The following is a 24,560-nucleotide window of genomic DNA, read 5'->3' on the forward strand; positions in this document are numbered from 1 at the left end:
ATCATTGTTGCTGGCTTGTCTCCAGATATTTATATTTCCTTTTCCTCCTTCTGTTCATCCCACACAATCTTCCCTCCATGGCTCACTGTGGCCACAATTAATGTGAGGTCTATTTCTTCTTCTTCCTTTCCCCTCATTGCTTTTTTCCAAAACTTTATTGAAATTCACAGTTTTTTAAAAATAATATAGCAAGCAGTGCTTATTGTTTCATTCAAGTATGTCATTTAAGAGAAAGGGACTGAATCAATACAATTACACAATGAAAAAACACACAACACAATTTTTTTTGTTTTGCCTGCATGTATATCTATAAAAAATGGCAGCAAAAAGTATTTTCTAGAGCTTGTAGTCTTCCTGAGGGGGCCTGTTAAAATCCAAGGGAATCTGTCACTGCAAATGATGGAATCCCAGATGAGAAGAGTGGGGATTAGCCTGACAAAACATCTGCCTATGTCAACACGCAGTGCCAAGTGAAACAAAGCTCCACCAGACTGATCCAGGCAGCTTAATGTCTGCACTCTGCCACCACCTCCCCCTGACAGCTAGGCGTGCTTGCAGAGAATGTCTGCTTCTTCCTGACACTGCTGAAAGACTGAAAATCTCAGTGCAAGTGTGGCTCTGCCTTAGCACAGCTCTGCCTTAGCACTTTGCACCAAAAGTGCTATGAATGCTTTGCCCTCCTCAGCTGCAAAGAGGTAAGGATTATAACTCTGACAAGACAGTGTTACTTACTTGGGATAGTTCCTCTGCTGAAAGATGGGCAGAATCTCTGCATCTTGATTCGACTGTAGAAGCAGTAAATCCCGAAATCTTTCTGTCAGGACAAAGAAAAAAAGAAAGCAAACCCAGACTGTGACTCTGCATTTTATGTTCAGGCTACCAGTAAGCAAGCAGTAATACGAGTGAATTCCCTTCTCCAGCACTGATAATTAGCAAAGGGCCAAGCTAAGTTTGTAGTGAAGAAAATCTATATATTCACACAGACAAAACTCCTAAGACTAGAAATCACTCTTTCCTGTAAACTCCTTCACTAGTTTTTTAAAATGTTTTGTTTTTTTATTTCCATGTAATGCTGAATTCCAATAATACTCTGAAGTTTCTGAGGTCTGCATATAGGACTTCTGCATATCATACATAGCAAGAAATTGTCCCTGCACTGAAGAGATCAGTCTAAACACAAAGGAGGAACAACTAAGAATTCACCAAGCACTCAAAGATCATAGTAGTCTAAATGAATGTAAATTAATTAATCAAAATTAAATCAACATATAAGTCCTTGGGTAACTGACTCACTGACATTTCTAAGGAAGGCTGAAAGACTGCATTGCTTTTTGCTCATTACTATTGCCTTAGTGTCAGATGGGACAGATTTGTTCAGTGTCTGGTATGATGCTATGTTTTGGTTCTGGGAGAAAAACAATGTTAACACATCGGTAGTTATAGTTGCTGCTAAGCAGTGTTGTACAAAGTCCAGACCATTGATAGAGAATGGTCCAAGTACCTGGAAGGGAACAGAATTAGGACAGCTGACTTAAACTGGCCAAAGGAATTTTCCATATCATATAATATCACACGGGAGGAGTTTTGAAGGGCATGGGAGTTCATCTCACTCTCTTCTGCTGCTTGGGGGGGGGGGGGGGGGGTTAGCTGGGCATCAGTCATGGGGTGGTGAGCAACTGTGCATCATTTGTTATATACCTGTTATATACATTCACACACACACACACACGTATATATATACATACACATAGTCCTAACTATTATCCTTTTATCTATCATAGTAAATAGTTTTATCTCAACCCACAAGTTCTATTTTATTTTATTTTTTCCAATTCTCTCCCCCACCTCACTGGGAAGAGGGTGAAGGGAGCAAACTGCTGTGTGATGCTCAGTCACCTGTCAGGTTAAACCACAAGGACATTGTATTTGAAAAAGTGAACCACAGTGTCATTTGCAGTAGTCAAGTTACTTGTAACTTGGCTTCTCTGACCAATAGGTGTGGGGACAGCTGCTTTGGGTAGCTGCCCTTAATTGATGTTCTAGAGGTAGCTCGATGCAAAACAGATGTGGGATCTGTACAAGATTCTATCAGTATCAATTTTTCAGTTTGCTGTAGATGGGAACCTCCTCAAATTATCTTGATAGAAAGAAGGAAAATACACTCAGGTCAAACTCCCTTAGCACAGTTCTCAGCTCTCCACATCATGGGCATGCTCTGCTTCTTTCCATGCTCTGCAACTTTTATTTAACTACTCCTCTAGTAGCACAGATACTAAGGACGCTGCTGATATATTTCCCAGCTTGGCAACTCCTGCTTTTCCTGCAACACCTACTGAGCTACAAGTTTCTCTAAACTAGCCATCTTTTTCATATACCATTCTCTTTCTGGGAAGTGAACTTCCAACAAATGTAGACCTTCCTTCCTTGGCATCCCTAGGTATCTCAAAATATCCTCCAGAATAAGGTTTACAGATAAGGATATCGAGGGACAGAGAATCAATGAAGATGAATCTTCCAGCTCCAAAAAGGAGTAATTTCCTACTTCTTACAGTTGAGCATGTGATGGTTTTCTCAACATTAATTTTTATGTCATATTATATAATTACAGCTAAAATAGATCAATTTGGATAAAGTTCTACTAAGTAGCCATTTAAACGAAAAAAAATCACCTATGCTTCATAAATTATATTACTTTGATGAAGGAACAATAAGTTCAAAATAAAAAGTGTCCTGATAAAGGCTCAGTTGTAAAGGTCAAGCCCTTCTGATGGTATGACCTAGTCTTCCAACAGCTGGCTGGGAAGTTTAGCAAACAAACTCCAGCAAAGAAGAAACAAGGATTAATAGTTGCTACCTTCATTTCCAGATCTCTTCAAATTCAATTTTGAAGCATATGTACCTGTGAAATTCTTACCACATCTTCAAAGGTAGCTCTTAGCTTTTACTGTACCTGCCTGAGACAGAAACAGGATGTGGCCAACAACGATAAATATAATGCTGTAAAGATGGAAACAAAATTCATTGGGCATTTGTCAAGGAAGATCCTGCTGTCTTGACAAAAACCTTTATCGTTTTTTTACCTCTTTCTGAACTTTCAAGAAGAGGCAAAGATTTTTTTTATTGCCAGTCCCCTGACACACGGCAGTATGCTGCATACAGGCATGCCATCATCCTTCCAGATGGTATGCTATGATCTTCGAACGCCGCAAGACAAGAGATGAAAGATTTAACTAGTACAAAATATCCAACTGTTTATGTGTCAGAGCAAGCACATTAACTTCCTCCCCCACCTCAGGAATCCTCATGTATTTTTGATATCTCCCAAGACAACTCAAGTTACTGGTGCCACTCTAGGAACTCTTTATAAATAGGCTTCCTATGAACAACAGTAGCCTTTGTATATGCCTGGTGGAGGAGTGAGAGGAAGTTTTCAATGGCAAACACTGAACAAAAGGACTTCCCTCTGTGACCTGAGCGTTTTGACCTTCAGTGCACAGTTTAAGTCACGCCTATGAAGGATTTGATTAATAAAATGTCTTCTTGGTGCCTGATCTATTTGTTTTTAGCACATACAACCAGGTGAAAAAGCAATAGAAAACGCTGAGAGTTACTCTCCGTTCAATACTGTGCAACGCTACAGTACATTTAAGTGTGTCAGACTGCTCTGGCAAATGTTACAAGAGCCTGTAATTTGGGAGAGACGAAATTCATCTCATGTTGGGCACAGATGTGTCCCACACTAGCATTCTACTTGCATCCAGGCTGGGTTCCATCTCCAACCTCTATTCTCTGACTTCTTCTTAGGGTGCTGCCCTTTCTCCTTGGCCTAGGTCTGCTGGCTGCATTCCACAACTCAGTTCAACAAGCTGCCATCTTGAAAATATTTCAAATAGCAATGCGACAGGGCTGGCGAATATTGGGAGTGAAAGCAGCCAAAGCATCTGAAATTGGCTTAAACAGCCCTCCTGTTTGGATCCTCCTGTATCGTGTTTTAGTTAAACTCTATTTTTTTCTTCTTTTTTTTTCCCCCTGCCCTATGGCAAATTTCCCAGACAGATGTGTTTTCTTTTCACCATATGAATTTATCCATTTTTCCATAGCAACACTCATACTTATATGGTAGTATTCCACATCACCTCACATACATCCTACAACTTTTTCCAGTACATGGAGCCTCCACGTCCTATAAATCTTCTTAAGAGAAACGGCACACTGAACAGAACTCTTCAGGATTAATTTCTCCACAGGATCATTATGTACATGATTCACCCTTCAGGTCTAAGATATTTTCTATTACACATGTGCACACAGCGCGAAAGTCAAATTGGTACAAAACACAACTGCCTTTAAGGACAATCCAGCAATGTGATGAAGGAGGTGATGAGAGCTTCAGCTGCAACTGATGAGACATAGGTACGTTTGATGCTTCTACAAGAGTGTATCAGAAGCCTAAAGCACAAAAAGGGAAGGTTTTTCAAATTACAGTAACAAACAGATAAACAAGCAAAAGCAAACAACCAGTAGATCACAACATCTTCCAAGACAGACAAAGGTGGGAGATAAAGAGGACAGGGGGGTTTCAAAAAAGAAGATAGAATAGTTTTGCTGGAAGGGACCTTCAAAAATCAAATCCAATTGCCTGATCTCTTCAAAGCTAACCAAGACTTAAAGTACATTATCTAAATGACTCTTGAACTGGAAGGTATAGGACTTATAGCCACTTCTCCAGGAAGCTCATTCCAATGTTTTGCCACCCTCACAGTACAGAAATGGAACTGGAAAAACAAAATAGTCTTATCAGTTGTAAAGCAGAGAACATTGCAGTCCAGGAATCTATCTGTCTACCAAAAGATCTATCTGTATATTTATACCTTTGAAAAATTAGCAAACATGTTTCTGTAACTAATCTTGGGTTTCTGCTGTCACTGGAGACGCAAATCTCAGCTCCATCTTTCACTACATGGACATCTGTAAACTCTATTGTTTCTACCTAAAAACATCTCCGCCTCTTGTTTTGCAAAATGCAGATTAGTCTGGAACCTTCTGAGTTATGGATGCCTCCTCAGTGTCTTGGAACAATAAAAAAATAATTAAGTCAGCTTTCTTAAAACTGCCAATGGTATCAGAAAAGATTTGAGACCCACTAATCTGTCTTGTTCTCAAGGTCTGTAAATTTGGAAATACTGTCATAAGCACTTCCTCAGTGCTTTGAAAAGAAAAAGCATTTAGGGAGAAGCCTCTGCTAGTGAAGGGCTATAAAAATTATGAGTAACAAGATGGGATAAAACCGAAACATCCAGTATATTACTTTGACCTGTGACTTATTAATGGTCAGAACTTCTGAAGTAAAGCAAGTGTCACATTAAGCAGCCTCAGAGCTCAATGCTGTCAGAAATCCTGCACGTTATACAGCAGCCCCCTAGCAGAGCTGGGGATTAGGTAGACCTCTGGAGTTCAAAACTAGTATCCTAATCAATAAATTTATTTTTTCTCAGATGTACCATACTTGACGAGCATTTTCTTCACAGAAGTGTTTATTCCAGAACATACTAAAAGGTAACTTTAACCTCAAAATATCATTATAAATACATGCTATGAAAGAAATGTTATTTGCACTGAATTTCGTAGCAGTGAGTCCTACAAGCTCCCTATGGTTGTGAAGGGCTGTTCCTTCCTGTTTGAACACCATGAGTCAATGCAGGGAGGCTCAATTAGCTCTTTTTTCATTAGCGATGCACTTTCCTCTTTCACATGCCACAAGAAACGGTGAGGCAATAGTTCTATCTCTCTTTATCTGCGAGTCATGATACTTGATGTAAAATACTCTTATACTCACCAAAGAAAAAGACTCTCCAAGTACTTATGGGCAGGGAGGCTCAGCTGATTCTCTGTAATCTGTAATCTGATACAGAAACTAGAGAAAGCCTACTGAAATGAGCTACTCTCCAAGTGTACGATTACTGCAGTACTATACAGCACTGCCAAGCTCCAAAGGGTATGCCTTTAAAAAGCTGAGCTTTACATGGTTTGTCTGTTAAGCCCCTGGATTCTCTTTCAAGTACTTCTCCAGTTGCCCACCTAAACCTCTTCATCCCTTCCACATCCTCTGTCAGGGAATTCCAAGGTGTTTCTCACCTTCTACATGAAGAACCACCATTCTGTATTTGCTCTGAATTAGTACCTGCGTTTGATGGCCAAAAGTTCTGCTACTGACAGAAACTGTGGTGTGAGCCTTCCTATTCACTATGCCATTGTTATGCATGGTTTGGTACACCACTGTTTTCCTAAATTTTCCTGTGTACTGATGTACTGAGTTGTCACCTGTTTAGAAGCCTTTTCATGTTTTTGAACACTTTCATCACTTTTCCATGAAGCATGTCCACTCCTAATGTATGCTGTTTGAAACAAAGAATCAAACCTGCATATGGGATTCAAGGCTTGGGAGCACCACAGAGGTACACAGCTGCACTGCAATCTCTCTCTAAGTTATTTTCTGCTTTACTCGTATTAATTCTCTCCTACTGGGCACAGTGTTGATGTCTTCCTGGAAATAACTGTCATAACTCTGCAGTGTCATTTGTGGGCTATTATAGTCACATCACTTCCCATCCTCAAATAGATTAAAATTAGCATGCAGCCACATGCATGTATGTACTGGTATTTTTAGCCAGGTTTATAAATAGGTTCATAAGTTAATATATTCTATACATATTCATTTCAAGAAGTACAAGTGCTCTTAAGTCAACATATTTACATGGCAGCAAATAAATAACTGAATTAATCCCATTCAAGGTTAAATTTTTGTAGTAGTCAGAACAAAACACCACCAGTCACTGACAATTTCTCGTGCTTTTGTCCGTTTGTATTTGGTCTCAGTTAGGATGCTAAGTAGGGGATACTTTCACCCTCTCACTAATACATACCTTCATTATTACAGTGAAATATATTATCATGTAACAACTTTGGAGAATCACAGAATAGCTGAGGATGGGAGGCATCTCTGGAGTTTGCCCAGTCCAACTCAGTGTTTTAGAGTGAGGTCAGTAAGAGGGGGCTGCTAACAGCACTGCTCAGCTGGAATCTGAGCATCTCCAGGGATGGAGACTCCACAGCCTTTCAGAAGACCGCTTCCTGTACTCGAGCACTCACACTGCACAAACCTTTTTCTCACATTTAGAAATAATTCCCTGCATTTCAGTTGGCTTCCCCTGCCTCTTAATGGCAGTGAGAAGAATGGACTCCAGTTCGTTCCTCTTTGCTCTCTCCCAGGTAAAATTAGATATGACAAAAGATTTTGTGGGGAACGACTGCTTACTATGAGACTTGGATTTGAGACCACAGAATCATAGAATCACCAAGGTTAGAGAACACCTCCAAGATAATCCAGTTCAAGCATCCACCTGCCACCTGTATTTCCCCACTAAACCATATCTCTTAGTACAACATCTGAACATTTCTTGATCACCTCCAGGTACAGAGACTCCACTATCTCCCTGGGCATCCTGTTCCAGTGCCTGACCAGTCTTTCAGAGAACAAATTTTTCCTAATGTCCAACCTCAATGAAGATCTAATGAACCATTCCCTGTGCAACATAAGGGGAAATTTAAGGCTGACAAGATTTTATTTTCAGCCACTGTTCTCCTGGGGGACGGTGATGCACAAAATCCTCTGCATACCCAAAACACAAACCAAGCCAGTCTTATACCAAGAAACAGTATGTCATTAAAACAGACAGGAGGGAAGCACTAGCAGATTTTAGCCTAAAAAAGGATGCCCCTAAAGAGACATCACTGCTAAGTACATTATGGCTCTTTGTGCTGTCTCATTTCATAAAAATCCCACCGAAGTTCACTTACTGCTGCAATCAGTAGGTTTGAATATGAGGGAAAAGAGTGCATTTTTACACTATCAGTACTTGGTGCTTTTTCCTCCCTGCCTTCTAATGTAAAGTAGCCCTAAGATCACCAACTCTGCCCTCTTCCTTCCAAACGCTGCTGTGATAAATGCTGCTCATCACTGAGACTCTGCTCATTTCATTTCAGTAAAGTCATTAAGCGTATTACAGACCTAAGCCACCTTGACCTCAGTCAAGCATCTGTAAAACACAGCCGCCAACTTCCATGTCCTCACAGCTCAGCTGTGTGAATACCTGCATTAGAGGTGCTAAGTTGTTCCCATGGCCTGTGTCCGGGGCCAGGAATCCATATAATACCCAGATTCATGCTGAGAGAAACCAGCAGTGATACTCATCCTTGTGAAAATGCCCTGAATCCTTCTACAGTTGATCTCGTGACTATAACAAAATTCTGGAAGTAACAGTAACAGGGCTCTGAATAAGAAACAAGAAGAGAAATTGGGTACCGAGGGACTCCACTATGTATCCGAACCATTTTTCCTGTGTTTCCTGCTGTGTGACTCTCTCTGACAACACATACAAGTTCTTCACTTACACTGAAGCACATAACTCAGCAGAAAGTGATCAGAGCTCAGCTGGACCCTATTTTTTATGTAAATTTTGCTAGTCAACTGGAGATGATCCACTGGGAAGAAATGAGCAACTTTTTCAGAGATCTAATCACATCTGAGGCTCTGGCTCTTCCAAAGTTTCTCAAAGGGCAATATCAAAACCTTAGCAGGTAATTATTTTAATGACTAGCAAATGAAATGGCCCATTAGATATCGGTTATTGCTTTTTCTTTTCGGTAGGTGATAAAAGTTATTCACACAGTGTATCAAGAAATATACCACAAGTTTAGTTTAATTTCACCCTGATGTAATTCTGTTATTTCTTCTTACATACGAATTAAAAGAAGCAATTCTTGACTACTTAAACCAACCCACTCCCTGAAGATAAACTTGCTACTTATGACCTAGTCTGGCTAGTTTTATTTTACACTTAACTAATAAGTGTATGAAAATATATATTCTTTTTGTTGACTTTGCTGCAGGATGTTCTAGTGATTTGTTGTATCCACTTTTCAAATATCACGTGTTATGAAAATAATAAAATATTAAGCACACATGTTTTCGCATGACAGAAAGTCCACTGCTGAATATTTTAATATTTTCTATCAATAGGACAATTATTCCTAATCTTGAGTGGGAGAGAAAATATTGAAGATGTTGGTGTAATAGGAGACTGATCAAGATTGTCAAGAAACCTGTGGTTTAACATGATTTAACACGATTTTGTTAATTCTTATATAATGATGAACTCTCATTTGATGTGTCTGAGTGATTCCTCTAGCGACCTGCAATGACAATGCACTTGATGCACCATCACAAATTCTGCAATACAGAATGGCATGGGAGTAATAAAGCCCTCTGCTTGCAGAAAAGGTGGTACATATGCTTTGAGAGATATGGGAGGCTTTTAAATTACTGCTATACTGGTTTTTGGATTAACAAAATGCTACTTTATTTGGAAGCTGCACAAAGAAAATTCCATTTGCCATGCTTGTTAGTGACAGGGCACAATTAGCATAATCCCCTCAGCTCATCACAAAAAAAAAAAAAAAAAAAAAAAAAAAAAGCAAACATCAAAAAAACTGAAATTATAAAAACTTCCTTTAATTATAGATTTTGCTGTTTTTAAACCCATTACAACTGAGCTGCAGGGATATTCGGCTCACACAGCGCAAGTAAAATCCTTGAGGGAAAGCCCTGTGCTGTCAAGGCTGACAGCAGCCACTTAGCAGAGCACAGCAAAGCATCTCAACTTCATCTCCAAAACCATGTGTGGGTGTCTGTGGCGTTTCCCTTAAGGAAACAGTGCTTACAGTGCCTACAGGGAGTAAAGGAAGATGTTAAATTTATGTGAAGGGATGGAATTTAAGACTGCTTCTTGCAATGAAGAGCACAAATTTTATTTCATTTGCTCTTATAAGAAGAGGCTTCTCAGAGGATCTAGATGTGCTAACTATCAGCAGCAGCTCAGAAAAATCGTCACAGCAGCCATTTCAGCAAACTTCAACCAACCAACCAACGACGACTGGAACTCCTCCTCCAGCCCAAATCTCTTTCAGTGCTGAAAACTGTGCCCACAGCCCTCTGTAAGCCTCCTTCCTGAGCCCCCAGTTGTCCAACAAATAGCAACGTGACTATTTGAATTCACAGCCCTTTTCTCACCCTTCTCCCATGCCCATGACCACAGAGTTTAGTGCAACAACACTTAAAATGTTACAGCTTAAAAATAAGTCACAGATCCAAACAGTTTATCAATCTTGTCTACCACAAAGGCTGCTCTCAAATTACCAGGCACACATTAATACTTTGCATAAAGTACTGTCTGAATTTTACTCTTTCTAGATGGTCAAGCATTTTGAATCTGAACTTTATTAAAGATAACATAACGATATTTTAAGAGAGGAAAAAAAGAACACAATAAAAGGTAAATATATAGATGCTGGAACAAAAAACTGTGTATCCATGTTTATATAAATAAAATTCAGTATTTCATGTGAATCACAATGATACTAGAGTCTACTTGTGTCTCTGTCTTTTTCCACTTAAGAGTTGCCAACCTAACCTGCATCTGCCATGATGCAAAAGCCTTCTCCTCCAGGAGAGATCACAGCACATTATAGCAAATACATCCTACAGCACCCTGATGGAGCTGTAGGTGTCCCTGTTTATTGCACGGGAGTTGGACTAAATGGCTTTTAAAGGTCCCTTCCAACTCAAATAATTCTATGATTCTGTGAAATCAGGAACTCAGCCAAGAGAAGATAAGGAAAGCTGGAGACATACAAATGCTAACAGGCAGTGGGGACAGCATTTACAAGTCACTTGTATTGTACTGTATATATTTTTGGCCTCATAACAGTGTTTTTGGCAATCTCAATTTTTGGAAAAACAAATATTATTTCTCATGGAAATGGTAAATCAACTAAAAAACTGCAGGGTGAAGGAGGGCATTTGCTATTTATTTACTTGTCTTGCTCATATTTCTGAAGAAAACAAACAAACAAACAGAAACCCTTTAAAATAAGAGGTAATATTATTGTATTCCCTGTTGTTTGCTTTGACTTTTCTGCCTCTTTGTCAAACCCGCTGAAGGTTCTGCATGCCTGAAGGCCTGACAGTTTTTTCTGTTTTATCTGATCTAATAAAAGACATTACCTCTCCCTGCAAAACTTGCATCTCATGGAATATTACTCCACTACACAGTACTCTGGACTAATCTGGTACAAATGTCACAAACAATATAAATAAAGAGCATCATGATATCCTTTTTTAAGCAAACTCCATAACTTTACTCCTAGTCATAGCACAAAGTAGTTTAAATAAAGAGGAAGAGCAAGAATAAGGCTGAGCTGTAGAAATGTGGGTTACAGTGTCAGTGAAATATATACAGGGTGCACCCTGCCTTCAGCTGCTGCCTTCCACACCAGCGCACCATTAATTAACAAGAAAGCACACTCTGCTTCACACGTCCCAGTGCACAACACTGCAATCCTATTTACATTTTGGCTAAGGGAGTTCCAGCTTATGAATTCCCTCCTACATATTCTCCTCAAAGCACATGAGTTAATAATTAGATGATTGAGCCATTTGTCTCATTTGGGAATGTCACATTCAGCACGTAACAAGAGTCATTTCAAATTTCACTCATGAACCAGAAAATGTAAATAGCCACTTTGCTGCATCTCACACTCCATACAGTATTTAAGGCATTTTTGCTTTGCCTTATTCTGAAATGGCAAAGCCCGAGAGATAAAAAGCAGGTTTTAGTTACAAATGGATTCAGTGGACTGACACTCACAAAAGGACTCCTTTTTACTAAGAAATGGCAGTTTCACTCCATTCCCATTAGGAATGAGCTCCCACATCTCTCTTCTGCACTTTTCCGACACAAAGGGGCACTAAGTTCATAGCCCAGTACAGAGTACTGCTTGGCATGTGGCTGATAGTACGTGGTTTAAGTTTGTACAAAAAGCATAGCTATAATCCTTTTAAAGTAAACTTTTCTATTCTGCTTACTGCAGAAGCCAAAATACCTATTCTGCCAAGAGTGGAAATGTGCTGTTGGCCTGGGGTCATGACAGCTCTTTCAGTGCATGTTCTGAGGTTTGGCTGGCAAAGGAAGAATGGTAAGTAATATTTCTGAGGCTGTCACACTCATTTTTATCCACAGGAATCTTATTTCCGCTGTTGATAATTATACAGTTGGGTGGTGACAGGTTTTTTATAACCTTTATGATTGAATGGGATAAATCTCTTGGGAAAGCCTGGGACAGAGAAGAGTTGTGGTTGCAAGATACTCCTCAAAAATTCTTGGATCACAAACTGGCTGTGTTGCCTCATAGAAAAACTCAAACTCTTCAGTTAGTGCTGTATGAAGCAGAGAATCAACACACATGCAAAAGTGAAAGTCTAGAGAGAGTAGCAAGGAAACGTGTGCGACAATGGAAAGCTGGGTTGCCAGGGGCTATAGAGAACCAAAGTAAAATTTGCTTCTTCTGAAGAGTACCAGCACTGATTTTAATGCAGCTTGGAAGAAAAACATTTTAAATCTGATCATTACTGTTTTGATGCAGTACAAAGTTCTGGGTGAGGACAAACAGCTGGCCAAAAGCAGGGTACTTATCCTTAGAATGAAGGAGAAAAAAGAAGAAAACAACACAGGAGGAGAGGAGAGGAGAGGAGAGGAGAGGAGAGGAGAGGAGAGGAGAGGAGAGGAGAGGAGAGGAGAGGAGAGGAGAGGAGAGGAGAGGAGAGGAGAGGAGAGGAGAGGAGAGGAGAGGAGAGGAGAGGAGAGGAGAGGAGAGGAGAGGAGAGGAGAGGAGAGGAGAGGAGAGGAGAGGAGAGGAGAGGAGAGGAGAGGAGAGGAGAGGAGGGGAGGAGGAGGGAAGGGGAGGGGAGGGGAGGGGAGGGGAGGGGAGGGGAGGGGAGGGGAGGGGAGGGGAGGGGAGGGGAGGGGAGGGGAGGGGAGGGGAGGGGAGGGGAGGATATGGGATCCCTGACTAGAACTTGAGCATTACTATCATGCCTACAAGTAGCTGTACAGCATTTGCTATTTAAATAATATTAAAATGCAACTCTCATATCGTATTATCATGGTATCGCTTGCAATATTGTCAGTTTTATTAAACACACCACCATGGTTCTGTACTGAACACAGAACAAATTCAGATAACATGATAATACCCTCTCTCTTCCCATCCAGTTGTTAGGTAAGACATTAGCAGAAATAAGCTGACAGGTAGGAGAGACCAAAGATTAAGGAGCAATACAAGACAGCATGATAAACAGTCATCTGAGAGGGCCATCAATCACCACTGTTGGCAATCTGTATGGTAATAGTGCTACACTTCACATCATCCTCACAGCCCACATCAAAGATGACACTGCTATTGAACAGTGACTCCAATTCAGTATTTCAAAGGAATGTTAAAAGTAGAGAGACTGCAAACCTGGCACTGGTTGTCCAGAGAAACTGGGATGCCCCATCCCAGGAAATGTTCAAGGCCAGGTTGGATGGAGCCCTGGACAGCCAGATCTTGTGCAAGGTTTTGGAGCCCACAGCAGGGAGCTGGAACTAAATGGTCTTTGAAGTTCCTTCCATACAACAATTCTATGATTCTGTGATTTTATGAAAACAGTAAATCATGGGAACCATCACAGAGTTGAACTTCATGCACAGAAAGATCCCATGGACATCCAAAGGCTGAACCTGAAAAATGTGCTAATTCAATCCCAAGTTTTGTTTCTGGCTTATGCTAGCTTCTCTATAGAAATTAATCATGAAATTCCAAAGTGTCATGCAGGAACTGGGAGCACATATAGGTAACTGTCCCTTCTGCTCATGAAGTTTATAGACATCAGCAGTTTCTACAGCAGTTATTCTATTCCTTTGACATTCCCAATTTGAAATACTGTTTTCCTAATTAACTACAGCACTTTCAGAGTCTGCTAGGAAAGGGTGCCAGAAATAAACCTCTTCAATCTAATTTTAAGGTATTTTAACTAACAATTGTGATAACTCCCATTTTCAAGTCTGAAATGTGTTTGCATTTTTCATCTGCCCCTGAAGGAGAAGCTTCACTGAACTGGGAACAAAACAAGAAGTTGGTGTGGAAAGCATTACCCAGCAAAACCTGAGAGGCATCCAAGCAAGTGGGCTACAGCCTCAGGGTAGTGCAGGCATGCATGAAGAGCTGGCATTTTTGTGTCAACTCTCCCATTCCTTTGGAAACCATTACAAATCTGTTAAAGGTGCTCATACAAAGGAACCATGAAGTCCAGCTAGACTTCACATATTAAGTGCCTGAAGCAGATCTGATCCTCTGCACAGAAACTACCACAAGAATGGGACCCTCATATGCATGAATCCAAAGAACTGGCAACTCCAGAGCAGCAACTTTGTCTTCTCAACAAATCAAACACTGCATAGAAACACAGATTACCATAGCAAAGACTTGCATGGAAGCCCACTCACCTGCATCTCTTGGAGCCTTCCTATCCTGTAACTCTGCTTTCAAGGTGGAGTGTGGGTTGGTTTTTTTTCTGTTTTTACTATATTCATTTAGTTCCTATCAGTTGTTATGTGTTAGTGAGCTCCAGAGCAAGAGCTCACTAACAGGGAGTTACACATAACAAGGTGTATAAAGAAAGGACTGCAGAGACTTCAAGGCAACCTTCTGTCCTAACAAACTTGATTTTCTTCTTTGTGGAGAAAAAAATTCACAAATTGCTTAAATCAGAGTCGATGTAAGTTATACTGGGTTTGGTATTCAGTCTGCTGCAGTTCAAGTGTTCAACAATCCACAGCTGGAGTCAAAACTTCAGACATGTTCTTTCAGCAGTAATTCTTTACTCAGGGAAAAGGGGCTTTCAGAGCACAGCCAGTGAACTGACTCTGTTATCTTCCTTTTTCTCCATTCTCCTAATCCTGCCTTTAATGAGCTGTTTACATGCATAAATAAAAAGATTAATGAATGTTAATAGCACTGAAGAATAGAACTAGTATTCTTTGTAACACACTTTGGCTAATTATATTGTTAAGGTATTTCATCCTCCCGGTAATGTAAGAGTACTACTTTTATTATTAATATCAAATTATGTAAAAGAAACACAATTAAACCTCTTTAGCACTCAATTCTGAAATCTTCCTTAGAAGCATAAGTAAGATTCACTGAGAAGATAAGAATCAGCAGTCATAAAATGTAAGGGAAAAAATAACATCTCTACCATCTCTGCCTTCAGCTTTCTGGAACAATCAACACTAGCACAACATTAACACCTTTATACCCTGCCTGGAATCCCATGGAAGAACTAAACACAACAAAAATCATGTTACTACAGAATGAGAAAGGCCCAAACCAAACAGAGCTGGAGGTAAGAGGAAATGAGGTGAGCAACTGCTCATCAGAATTGACTAGATAGCTTTAGAAAAACTCAGTAGCAATGACAGTGACCCCAGGACAACCCTGGCACATCCTGCTGGCAGACTCTGTAGTCATATTATTCCTTCTTGTCACCTTGTCACTAGGATATTATTCCTTCTTCACACTTCTCCAGTGAAAGAAGATCCGCTATGAATACAGCTGATACTGACAGTGATACAGTATTTCAGTATCTTCCAAACTATTCCCTGCATTACTAAAAAAAATACTATTCCTTTGCTAGCTCCTACACCAGCTAAGGGCAGCAATGTGCAGTGAGCTTCAGATCTTCTCTGTATTAGGAGCTTCAAGGTCTTAGGAGGGTAATGAAGATACCAGCAAAGATATGACAAACCCTCCCTGCCCAGAAAGTTTAGATTATGCCTCCTTTGGAGCTACTTAGAAGGCATGTCTATTGTCTTCTGGAGGGCAGTCAAAAAATCCTTACTCCATCTCCAACAGGTCAAACAACTGCATTACAAATTAAGCCTGTTCAAGAAATTAGAGATCTAGATGAGAATTCTGTTTTGTGTACTCCTTGCTATCTGAGGTTTTAGTGCATAGGCGGTTAAACAAGATCCATGTTTTCATACATTTGCCATGTTCTGGGAAAAGAGTTCTGTTGTTTTCAACTGCATAATATTTTTTTCCTGAAACTACCTGCTCCAAACCTGGATCTTCCAGAAAAAAAGACTGTAACAGTCTCTGATAAAAATTCACAACCTCAAGGACCTCCTGACCATGCCTATCCTCATCTCCAGCAGGAAGAATTAAGATAACATCCGTATTTCCTGGTGAGACATTGCTTTCTACAGCAATGCAGATCAATACACTAAAATACATAGGTCTCTCCAGAAGTAACATTTCTTATTTACTTCCATGAAAACTACAATAAATACAAAGAGCACAACAGCACTATTTCCCACAGCAAATTCTCAGCTATGAAACACTATTTCTCAATATAGTCATTGTAATTTATGGAATGACAAACTATAAACACATGTTCAGAAGTACAGCTGTGCATGGCTATTCAGAGTGTAACTTATTTCTCACAGCACCACCACCACTGCAGAAACACACCATCCATAGCATCACTGTGCTCACATCCCCTGTTTGATTTCCAGAAATGCTGAGAAAACATCCATGAATGTCAATGGGTGCCATTCTTTCCACATGGAGGGACTCAGTGACACACCTCTGCTTCATACACACTTCCATGTCAGATGCGATTTTGTCAGACTGCTTCTCTGCTGCCATCTGCAACTCAGCAAAAAAATGTAGCGAAATACTGAAGGGTCAACCTCTACTGCTGTACTACCAGCATCCACCTCTGACATTGTGGGCCAACATAATAACATAGGAGGCATTACTTTTGGAGCATCCCCCGTAGATCTGTTGTGATTCTAGCTCAGCACCTCCTGTTGCCACAATGTGTACTAAGTTGAGCGGATAGAAATCTCTGATTTAATGGGTCATATTAAAGTGCTTTATAGGGCTTTCATAATTGGCATCTTGCTGCTCAGAATGGCGGATAGGTTTTGCAAATACTCTCCAAGATCATAACCACCTGAAAGGCAGGAGGATTTCACTACAAGATAAAAATTACTGCAGAGCACAGCACAGCAGCAGTGTTTTAAACACAATCCCATCCCAATTTGTACCAGAAACAGCCGGCAGCATAACAGCAATGTTCTAACGCCCTAAAACATGCAGTTCACCTCAACACTTCTGAGTGCTGTCTGCTTGTTTCCCACACAATCACGTTGTGAGGCTTCAGACGTCTGTCATTTCAACACCATCAGTACCACTTTCTGTCTAGCACCCTGAAGTCTGGCCAGTAAATGAGACACATTGTCTTGCATTGCTGTGTTTTCTTCACTGCTGTTGAGAGGCTGCACACATCAAGCATGGTCTGTGGGTTCTCTCCTTTTCCCTCCAGAGGTGCCAGATGGAATGTCAGCTTTCAGACTAAACAAGTGGCACTTGATGCAGCAGCGAGGAAGGACACCCTGACAGCTGACAATGCTAGGACAAACTAGGCGTCAAGTGAGGAAAAAACAACCTAAAATCCTCCTGTAAATATTAAGACACCAAATTTCTCAAAGCTGACTGAGAAAAAGCTAACCAAAGACATATGAGAGAAGCAGAACAGAACAGGCGTTCAGAAGGTCATTAATAGCAAAACCTGCTCATCAGCTCATCTACAGATCTCATTACGGATTCATACAGAAACCCTTGCAGAGACACCAGTGATCTGCAAGGTTTAAAGCCATCACCCACCAGCACTACCTCCTGGGCAGCTGCACTGTAAGATATGCTGGTGTAGCTCCAAATGAGAGCTAGTCCAAGCTGCATGGCTTCACATTTGCCATTACTGACATCAGCCAGCGGAAACCCACAGTAAGTACAGGGCTGCCCAGAGAGGTGGGAGAGGTGATGGATGTCCCATCCCTGGAGACACTCAAGGTCAGGCTGGGGCTCTGAGCAGCCTGGTTAAGCTGCAGATGTCCCTGTTCATTGCAGGACGGTTGAACTAGAAGACCTTTAAAGATCCCTTCAATTAACTAAGCTACCTCTAAAGTAGAGATGCAGAACTTGACTTCCCTTAAAATCAATGAAGAGTAAAAATGCATGCTTGGGGCCTGGTTTGTCTCCTGAAACAGACACAGCAATAGGCCAGAAGTCTACAAAGGAAGCCAAAAGAAGCAGTCCACTAGAAAGAATCTACATAGGCATCTAAGACCACATTACAGGAATTCTACTGCCTGTGTATATCTATTTTCAGTAACAAACTTGAATGCTAAACACAATACATTTACTAACTACCATAACACAGACAAGAAATGAAAGAGCTCAGATTTATATTGGAAATACACACAGTGCTTCTGAGAAGTGCAGGTTCTTGACTGTTCTAAGTTCAGACACCTCCATTTGATTTCAATAAAGCAAAAAATACATTGCTTAGGGGATCTGCATTACTCTTAGCTTTGCAAAGGTCTTAGAGATATAATTTCTGAAGATTTGTTCTTTCTCCCCTGCTTCTTTTGTAAAACAATTTGTGATATTCAAATCACAGCTCTAAAAAGAAAATGATTACATATACTGCCTTAAAATCCACTATGTACTTGTTTCTGTGCAGAAAGAAAAGATAATTCTAAAGGGACTGCTTTTTTTCAGAAGCCACTTCTTGCGAGTTATTGGCAATCTACAGTTTTATGTATTGGGATATGGACGATAATTGGCATTAACAGCAACATCTCACCAGTAGCTGATAATTCTATTACCCCTTATCTTTTCTCTTTACACACAGTTGCTTTCCCAGCTGACAAAATACAATCACTAAGGCCACAAGGTATTCTATTCAATTTTCAAAACACGAAACTCAGTGTCAGAGAGTTGACCTGAAACATAACTTGCAGAATTGATTTGCCAGCATTGTGCATCCATCCCCAGCTCATGTTCTTACAGCTAATGGCAGGCAATTGTTCTTTCTGTATGTGTTTCAGGTGCAGGCGGCAGAAACTGAACTCAGTGAGGAAGGCAACATCTCAAATGAACTGGTTCTTCTCTGTATTTCACACTGTATCTGCACTCTTCTTGCATCCCTTTAATTTAAGCCTGTAATTGAGATCTCTAAAATAAATTGCTAACTCTCTTTGGTATCACGCATAAACTGTCAGGAAAGTGAAAATGTGATACATAGAGAATCTGAATAAATAGGATAAAGGCTGAGGGAACAGGTTGCGAGAGGAGCTTAAATGACAGAATGCTGCATAAAAACTCTCCCAGCCCAATATCCCGTTTCTGGGAGCAGCCATTAAAATATGCTTAAGAAAGATTATAAGGAATGTGGCAAATGTCTTAGTACTTCTTCAGTATTCTCCTCAAACAGTCCGAAGATTAGAGACCATTAACTGTCAGAGGGCTTAAGGGAATGAGTGCGAAGAGGGCTGCTTGGTAGAGATGCAGGGTAAACAGCGTGCTTCGTGCCAGCACATTTGACCCACGGGGAGATATCCCTGTGTAGCTATACTACAACAAATGCTCTCTGTATTGTAACAGTGTCATGAGTTCTACTTAAGACAGTGTCCACAGTACCACTCAGGCAGACCTGCTTCATAGTGGAGAATACAGATACAGAGCTGGAAGAAAGACATTTGAATACTATTAAAGAGCAATTCACAGCACTGAGGGAGAGACTTCAAAGATGCCACTTCATTTGGAAAACTCATTTAGCTAGCACTTCTCTGCTCCATTTGGGGTACCTACTGTCCTGCCCCAGCCCAGGTAGGAGGGGTGCACAAAAACAGCATACTGAGGCAGAATGAAGACCAGTTAGGCCCATACTCTGCCACTGTCTGGACAACAACTTATGCTTTAAGAAAGGCCAGAAAACTGGGGTAATTATGCATTATACGTACAACTGGCATTATCCTCTTAACCTTTTCCTATTAAAGTTTCAGACACTTCCACAGCTGAGTACGCACTTGGACCAGTAACTTGAACAGACACTGATGCACTTATTTTCCCTGAACCAGTCTAATCCGTTTTAGGGTTTAGTTTATTTGACTCCATTCCACAAAAACATGAGCCAAAACAAATTAACACAGAAAACATTGCTTCTTAGGAAATGAACAAGATGGTGTTGTTTATTTATCTTCCTTACAAGGAAATGCTATGCTAAGCAGAAGAAAGTCATCTGCCAAGCAATGATGACAACTAGTACTTGAGTATACAACTGTATAGGGAGCAGGAAATTAACATTTTTCTCTGCAGGGAATCTTGGTTTACACCTTTGGTCTAGAGGACATTCAGAGAGCAATGGAAGAGCATGGAAGAACATGAAAGCAACCTGTAATCTCACTGTTCCATGGGTGTTAATTGACCTGGCAGCCATTCAAATCGCTGGCATTAAAATCCTCTTATCTGAGAGCTGCACATTTCAGCATTTCTGCAGTCTCTACTATGTACAGAGGCATTGTACAGGGGCAGCAGGCTACCAAAAAAATAAGAAAAAGAGGCAGAAGCTTGAGGATGACTGCAAATCAGCAAATTGTGATCAGAACATCTGTTAGTAGTTAGAGAAACATGCTATCTGGAGAAATTCACATCTCAATAAAGCAAAGGTTCCATCAAGAATGTAACAAGAAGATCTTTGAGAAAACAAGCATAAATGTTCTCTGGTAAGAGTATGCTGCAATCAAGGTAAAACTGTGCTGAAGCCAGAAAGTTTGAGTAAAGATATTGGTCTCTGAAAGGAATTTTTTTTCTACATACCTGTCCAGTCTCCTACTACTTTAAGGTGGACCCCAAACGTTGCTTTGGTATCTGTAGGGCACTAAAAATATTAAATATATTAAGGACCGATTCTATGTAATGAGAAAGTAAAAAAACAAATGCATTCAAAATACAGTTGTTAAGACAGAATTTGTTGTAAATATGTCATTCCTGAGGAGACACATCAGCAGCTACTCCCTTTATAAAGCAGGTCTAGCACCAGTATGGTTCCTCCACTCAATTGTTTACAGAAGAGTGTGGGATCGCTTTTGTCTGGACGTGCCATTTGGAGCAACCACTTCACTAAGCATTACTCAGCAATGGTATCAAACAAGAATACAGCACTACAGAAGTACTTCTCCTACTGCCAACCCTTATCATTCCACATCAGGAACTGCCCCATCATCCCAAAATCAAGGCATTTAAAGAAACATCTTCCTTTTTAGAGATTTCTGGTTTTTCAGGGCTCATAATTTCAAGCTGATCACTCTCATACAACTGTTGCTTTCTTCTATATTAAAACTGAGATTTTGGTGCACTTCAGAAGAGCTTAGAGCCTGCAAAGGAAAAACATCAGAGTGCATGACATACAGTAAAATCACTTTGCAGCCTCTATACTCTCACTTTACACTTATAACCTCACCTCAGGGCTACTGAAATGTAACTATCAACAAAGGAATTGTTATTTACAGTCTTATTTACACCATGATATCTAGAAACCTCCAGTCAAGCCATGTCAAAGGACTGAGGAGCCTTCTCAGTTCCACTCCTTGTCAGCCACAGGGAGAGCTCAAACTCAGTGGCTGGACAACTTCTGCTGAGACACCGAATGATTTCACACATGAACAGGATAAGCATTATTCCTCAAAGATTCTTTACTTTCCTTCTATAAATCAACACTATTGGTTTGTCTTTGACAGATGATACTACTACTTTTGACATCTTTCCATCAGAGCCTGTGAACAACTGATTTAAGGTCCATCATGAATTCAACACCCAATCAGTGACACTTCTGTCTCTACTTTCTCCTGCTACAGACAAACACTGAGGAAAAGGTTGAAATCAATGGAACATATCTGTATTATAAATAAAAGAGGCTCAAGGATGTAGTCCAAGCACTGAAGCCTCAATCATCCACCAAGCCTGTGAGGAGTCTTCTTGGCTCTTTTTTCAACCATTTCCAGCATGAAATCAATCTCAGATAAGGCTGGAGCGGGAAACCACTGGCCTCAGGGCTTGAGGATCCACTCCTATTCCTCCTTATACAGCAGAAAAGAAGTAGGTAATATTTTAATATTCTCTGCATCTTGCCAAAAACCTAGAACACGGACTAAAATGTCCCTGCTAGTCATTCAATCTTCCTGAAGAGGAAGACCATTCTTTTTTAAGAGTACTGATCACTACTAAGATTTCTTAACTGTCATCTTCCAAGTTTTCCTACAAAAATTTAATACAGATACTTACTCAGGCAAGTCTTAGCCTTCAAAAATGCAGTATTAAGGTCACGGACAAATGTCGTATAACAAGATCTGTGTTTGCTATGGCAATTTGCACAATCCTCCAGAAGAAAAATATAAGAGCAATTCTCAACATAAAAATAGATGTGTTTTCTCTCAGCTAGAAAGAAGCATTCTATCTACAAAAATATTTGTTTTCCTGGGGACTTCTGTAAAAGCCTTTGGCAGAGTTGATTTTTCATTCTGGGTTGTCCTGCGGTTCTCTGTGTTTCACAGGAGACTGAGTGGTTTTCTTAGTACAACCATGAAAAATCCTAGTTCAGGACATCTTCCATAAAACTGCCTGCTATTCCCTCATTCCATTACAGTTAGTGGCTGAACAACCCTTGACTCTAGCCGAAATAGGTTCAAATCTATTATACTTTATGTTAACCTTGGGACAAATCCCTTTTTACATTACATTGAAAAATAATAAAAGAGATTTACATCTCTTTAGCCTCCAGGAAGCCTATTTTGATTCCTATAACTAGATATGAGGGTTCCTCAGAGAGTTCTAGAAAAATCTTACTATGCTACTAAACCTTACCAGAAGAAACACCCATCATGCAGGCAATACAGTGTTAAATTCCCCACGTGCAATAGGAAGAAAAAGTGCAGATGGTCCAGCAAAGAGCCACCAAGATGATTTGGTTACAGAATCAGACATATGAAGAGAGATCCAAGAAAATGTGTTTAGTCCACAAAGAAAAGAAGGTTCAGAGTGATCAGAGTGGCCTCTGACATGGTCCCACACCACATCCTTATCTCCAAATTGGAGAGATATGGAACTGAAGGGTGGACTATTCAAAGGATAAAAATTGGGTGGATGGCTGCAGTTGGAGGGTTGCGATCAACAGCTCCATAACCAGACAAGGCCAGTGATGAGCGATGTCCCTCACCAGTCTTTGGACAGGTGCTCTTTAATATATTTATCAATGACACAGACAGTGAGATTGAATGCACCCTCAGCAAGTTTGCTGATGACAGAGTGGTACAGTTGATACAACAGAAGGAAGGGGTATAATCCAGAAGGACCTGGACAGGCTTGAAAAGTGGAATCACAAGAGTCAAAGGCCAAGAGTAAGGTGCTACACTTCAGTTGAGACGATTCCAGGTGTGTGTACAGACTGGAAGAAGAAAGCCTCAAAAGCAGCCCAGCTGAGAAGGACTTGAGAAGGTCTTTTAGAAGGTCTTCATGGGTAAGAAGTTGAACATGAGCCAGCAGTGCATGTCTGCAGCCCCAGAGGATGACAGTATCCTGGGCTGCATCAAAAAAGAGGTGGCAGCAGGGCCAATTAAAGTCATTTTACGATAATTATCTGCCAATATCTAAAAAAAAGCTATAAAGACGATGGAGATGCTCACTTTATCACCACATCTGGTTACAGGACAAGGGAAAAGCTGCTTCAGGAGAAATTCATTCTGGATGTAAGAAAGACATCCTTCACTGGAAGAACAGCTAAATATTGGAATAGGCAGCCCACAGAAATGGAAGAATTTATCTTTTTCCACTGCAGAGGAATGCCCTTGCACCAGTATGTTATACAGATGATAATCTGCAGAGGATCCTTCCATCTTAAGTGCTTTGAAACTGTAATTTGAACTTGAAAATTTTTATTTTTGCATTTATTGTAAAAAACCACTTATTTTATGCCTCTCATCTCCATAAAGACAGCAAGTCTCCCAACTGTGGCTTTTTCTAGACTGTGAAAATTCTGCATAAGCTTAAGAAAAATATTCAGACAGAATTTTGAAAAGTTCAATGATAAAAGTGGGTTAACTTTCATGTATTATCAACAGACAACTGTGCAAGTGTAATGAAGTACAACAAAAGTATCTTTACAGATTTGACTGTCTTCATGGAATCAGGAAATCAAAGAATAGCTGAGACTGGAAAGCATCTCCAAAATCTGGCTTAGCTCATTCCCTCTGCTCATGCAGACAGTGAGAGCAATGCCCAGTCTTGTTTTGCTTATCTTCAAGGAGGAAACTCCTCAGTATCCCTAGGCAACCCATGCCAGTGTTCATACTCTCTCACAGTACATGTGTTTTTTTCTTTTGTTCAGATGGAACCTGAAGTACTTCAGTTTGTGACCACTGTCGTGTCCCTGTACATAACTGAGAAAAGTCAGCTTTGATCTTAATTTCCCCCTACCAGGTTTTTATGCCCATCGATAAGATTCCCAAGCCTCCTCCAGGCTGAAGAGTCCCAACTCTTTCAGCCTCTCCTTATAGAAGAGATACTCCAGACCCTTAAGCATTTTTGTGTTTGTGCTCCAGCATGTCTATGTCTCTCTTATACTGGGGAGCTCAGAACTTGAAATGAAGCTCAAGATGTACTCACTAGTGCTGAGCAGAGTGGAAGGATAATGTCACTTATCTGCCTAACAGTTCAGGAGG

The 24,560-nt window shown here is 40.4% G+C and overlaps 1 protein-coding gene across 1 annotated transcript in view; it reads right to left on the bottom strand.

Annotated features, from left to right (window-relative positions):
- NOX4 (NADPH oxidase 4) overlaps positions 1–24,560 on the bottom strand; it is a gene marked incomplete at both ends in the record, with an annotated part of 103,278 nt that overhangs the window by 36,066 nt on the left and 42,652 nt on the right. The window contains 2 exons of the mRNA XM_079549175.1: positions 733–814; positions 20,665–20,725. Of these exons, the coding sequence (XP_079405301.1) occupies positions 733–814; positions 20,665–20,725 (143 nt within the window). The remainder of the gene's footprint in view (positions 1–732; positions 815–20,664; positions 20,726–24,560) is intronic.

Source organism: Tetrao urogallus (assembly GCF_951394365.1).
Source record: "Tetrao urogallus genome assembly, chromosome: 1".
NCBI lineage: Eukaryota > Metazoa > Chordata > Aves > Galliformes > Phasianidae > Tetrao > Tetrao urogallus.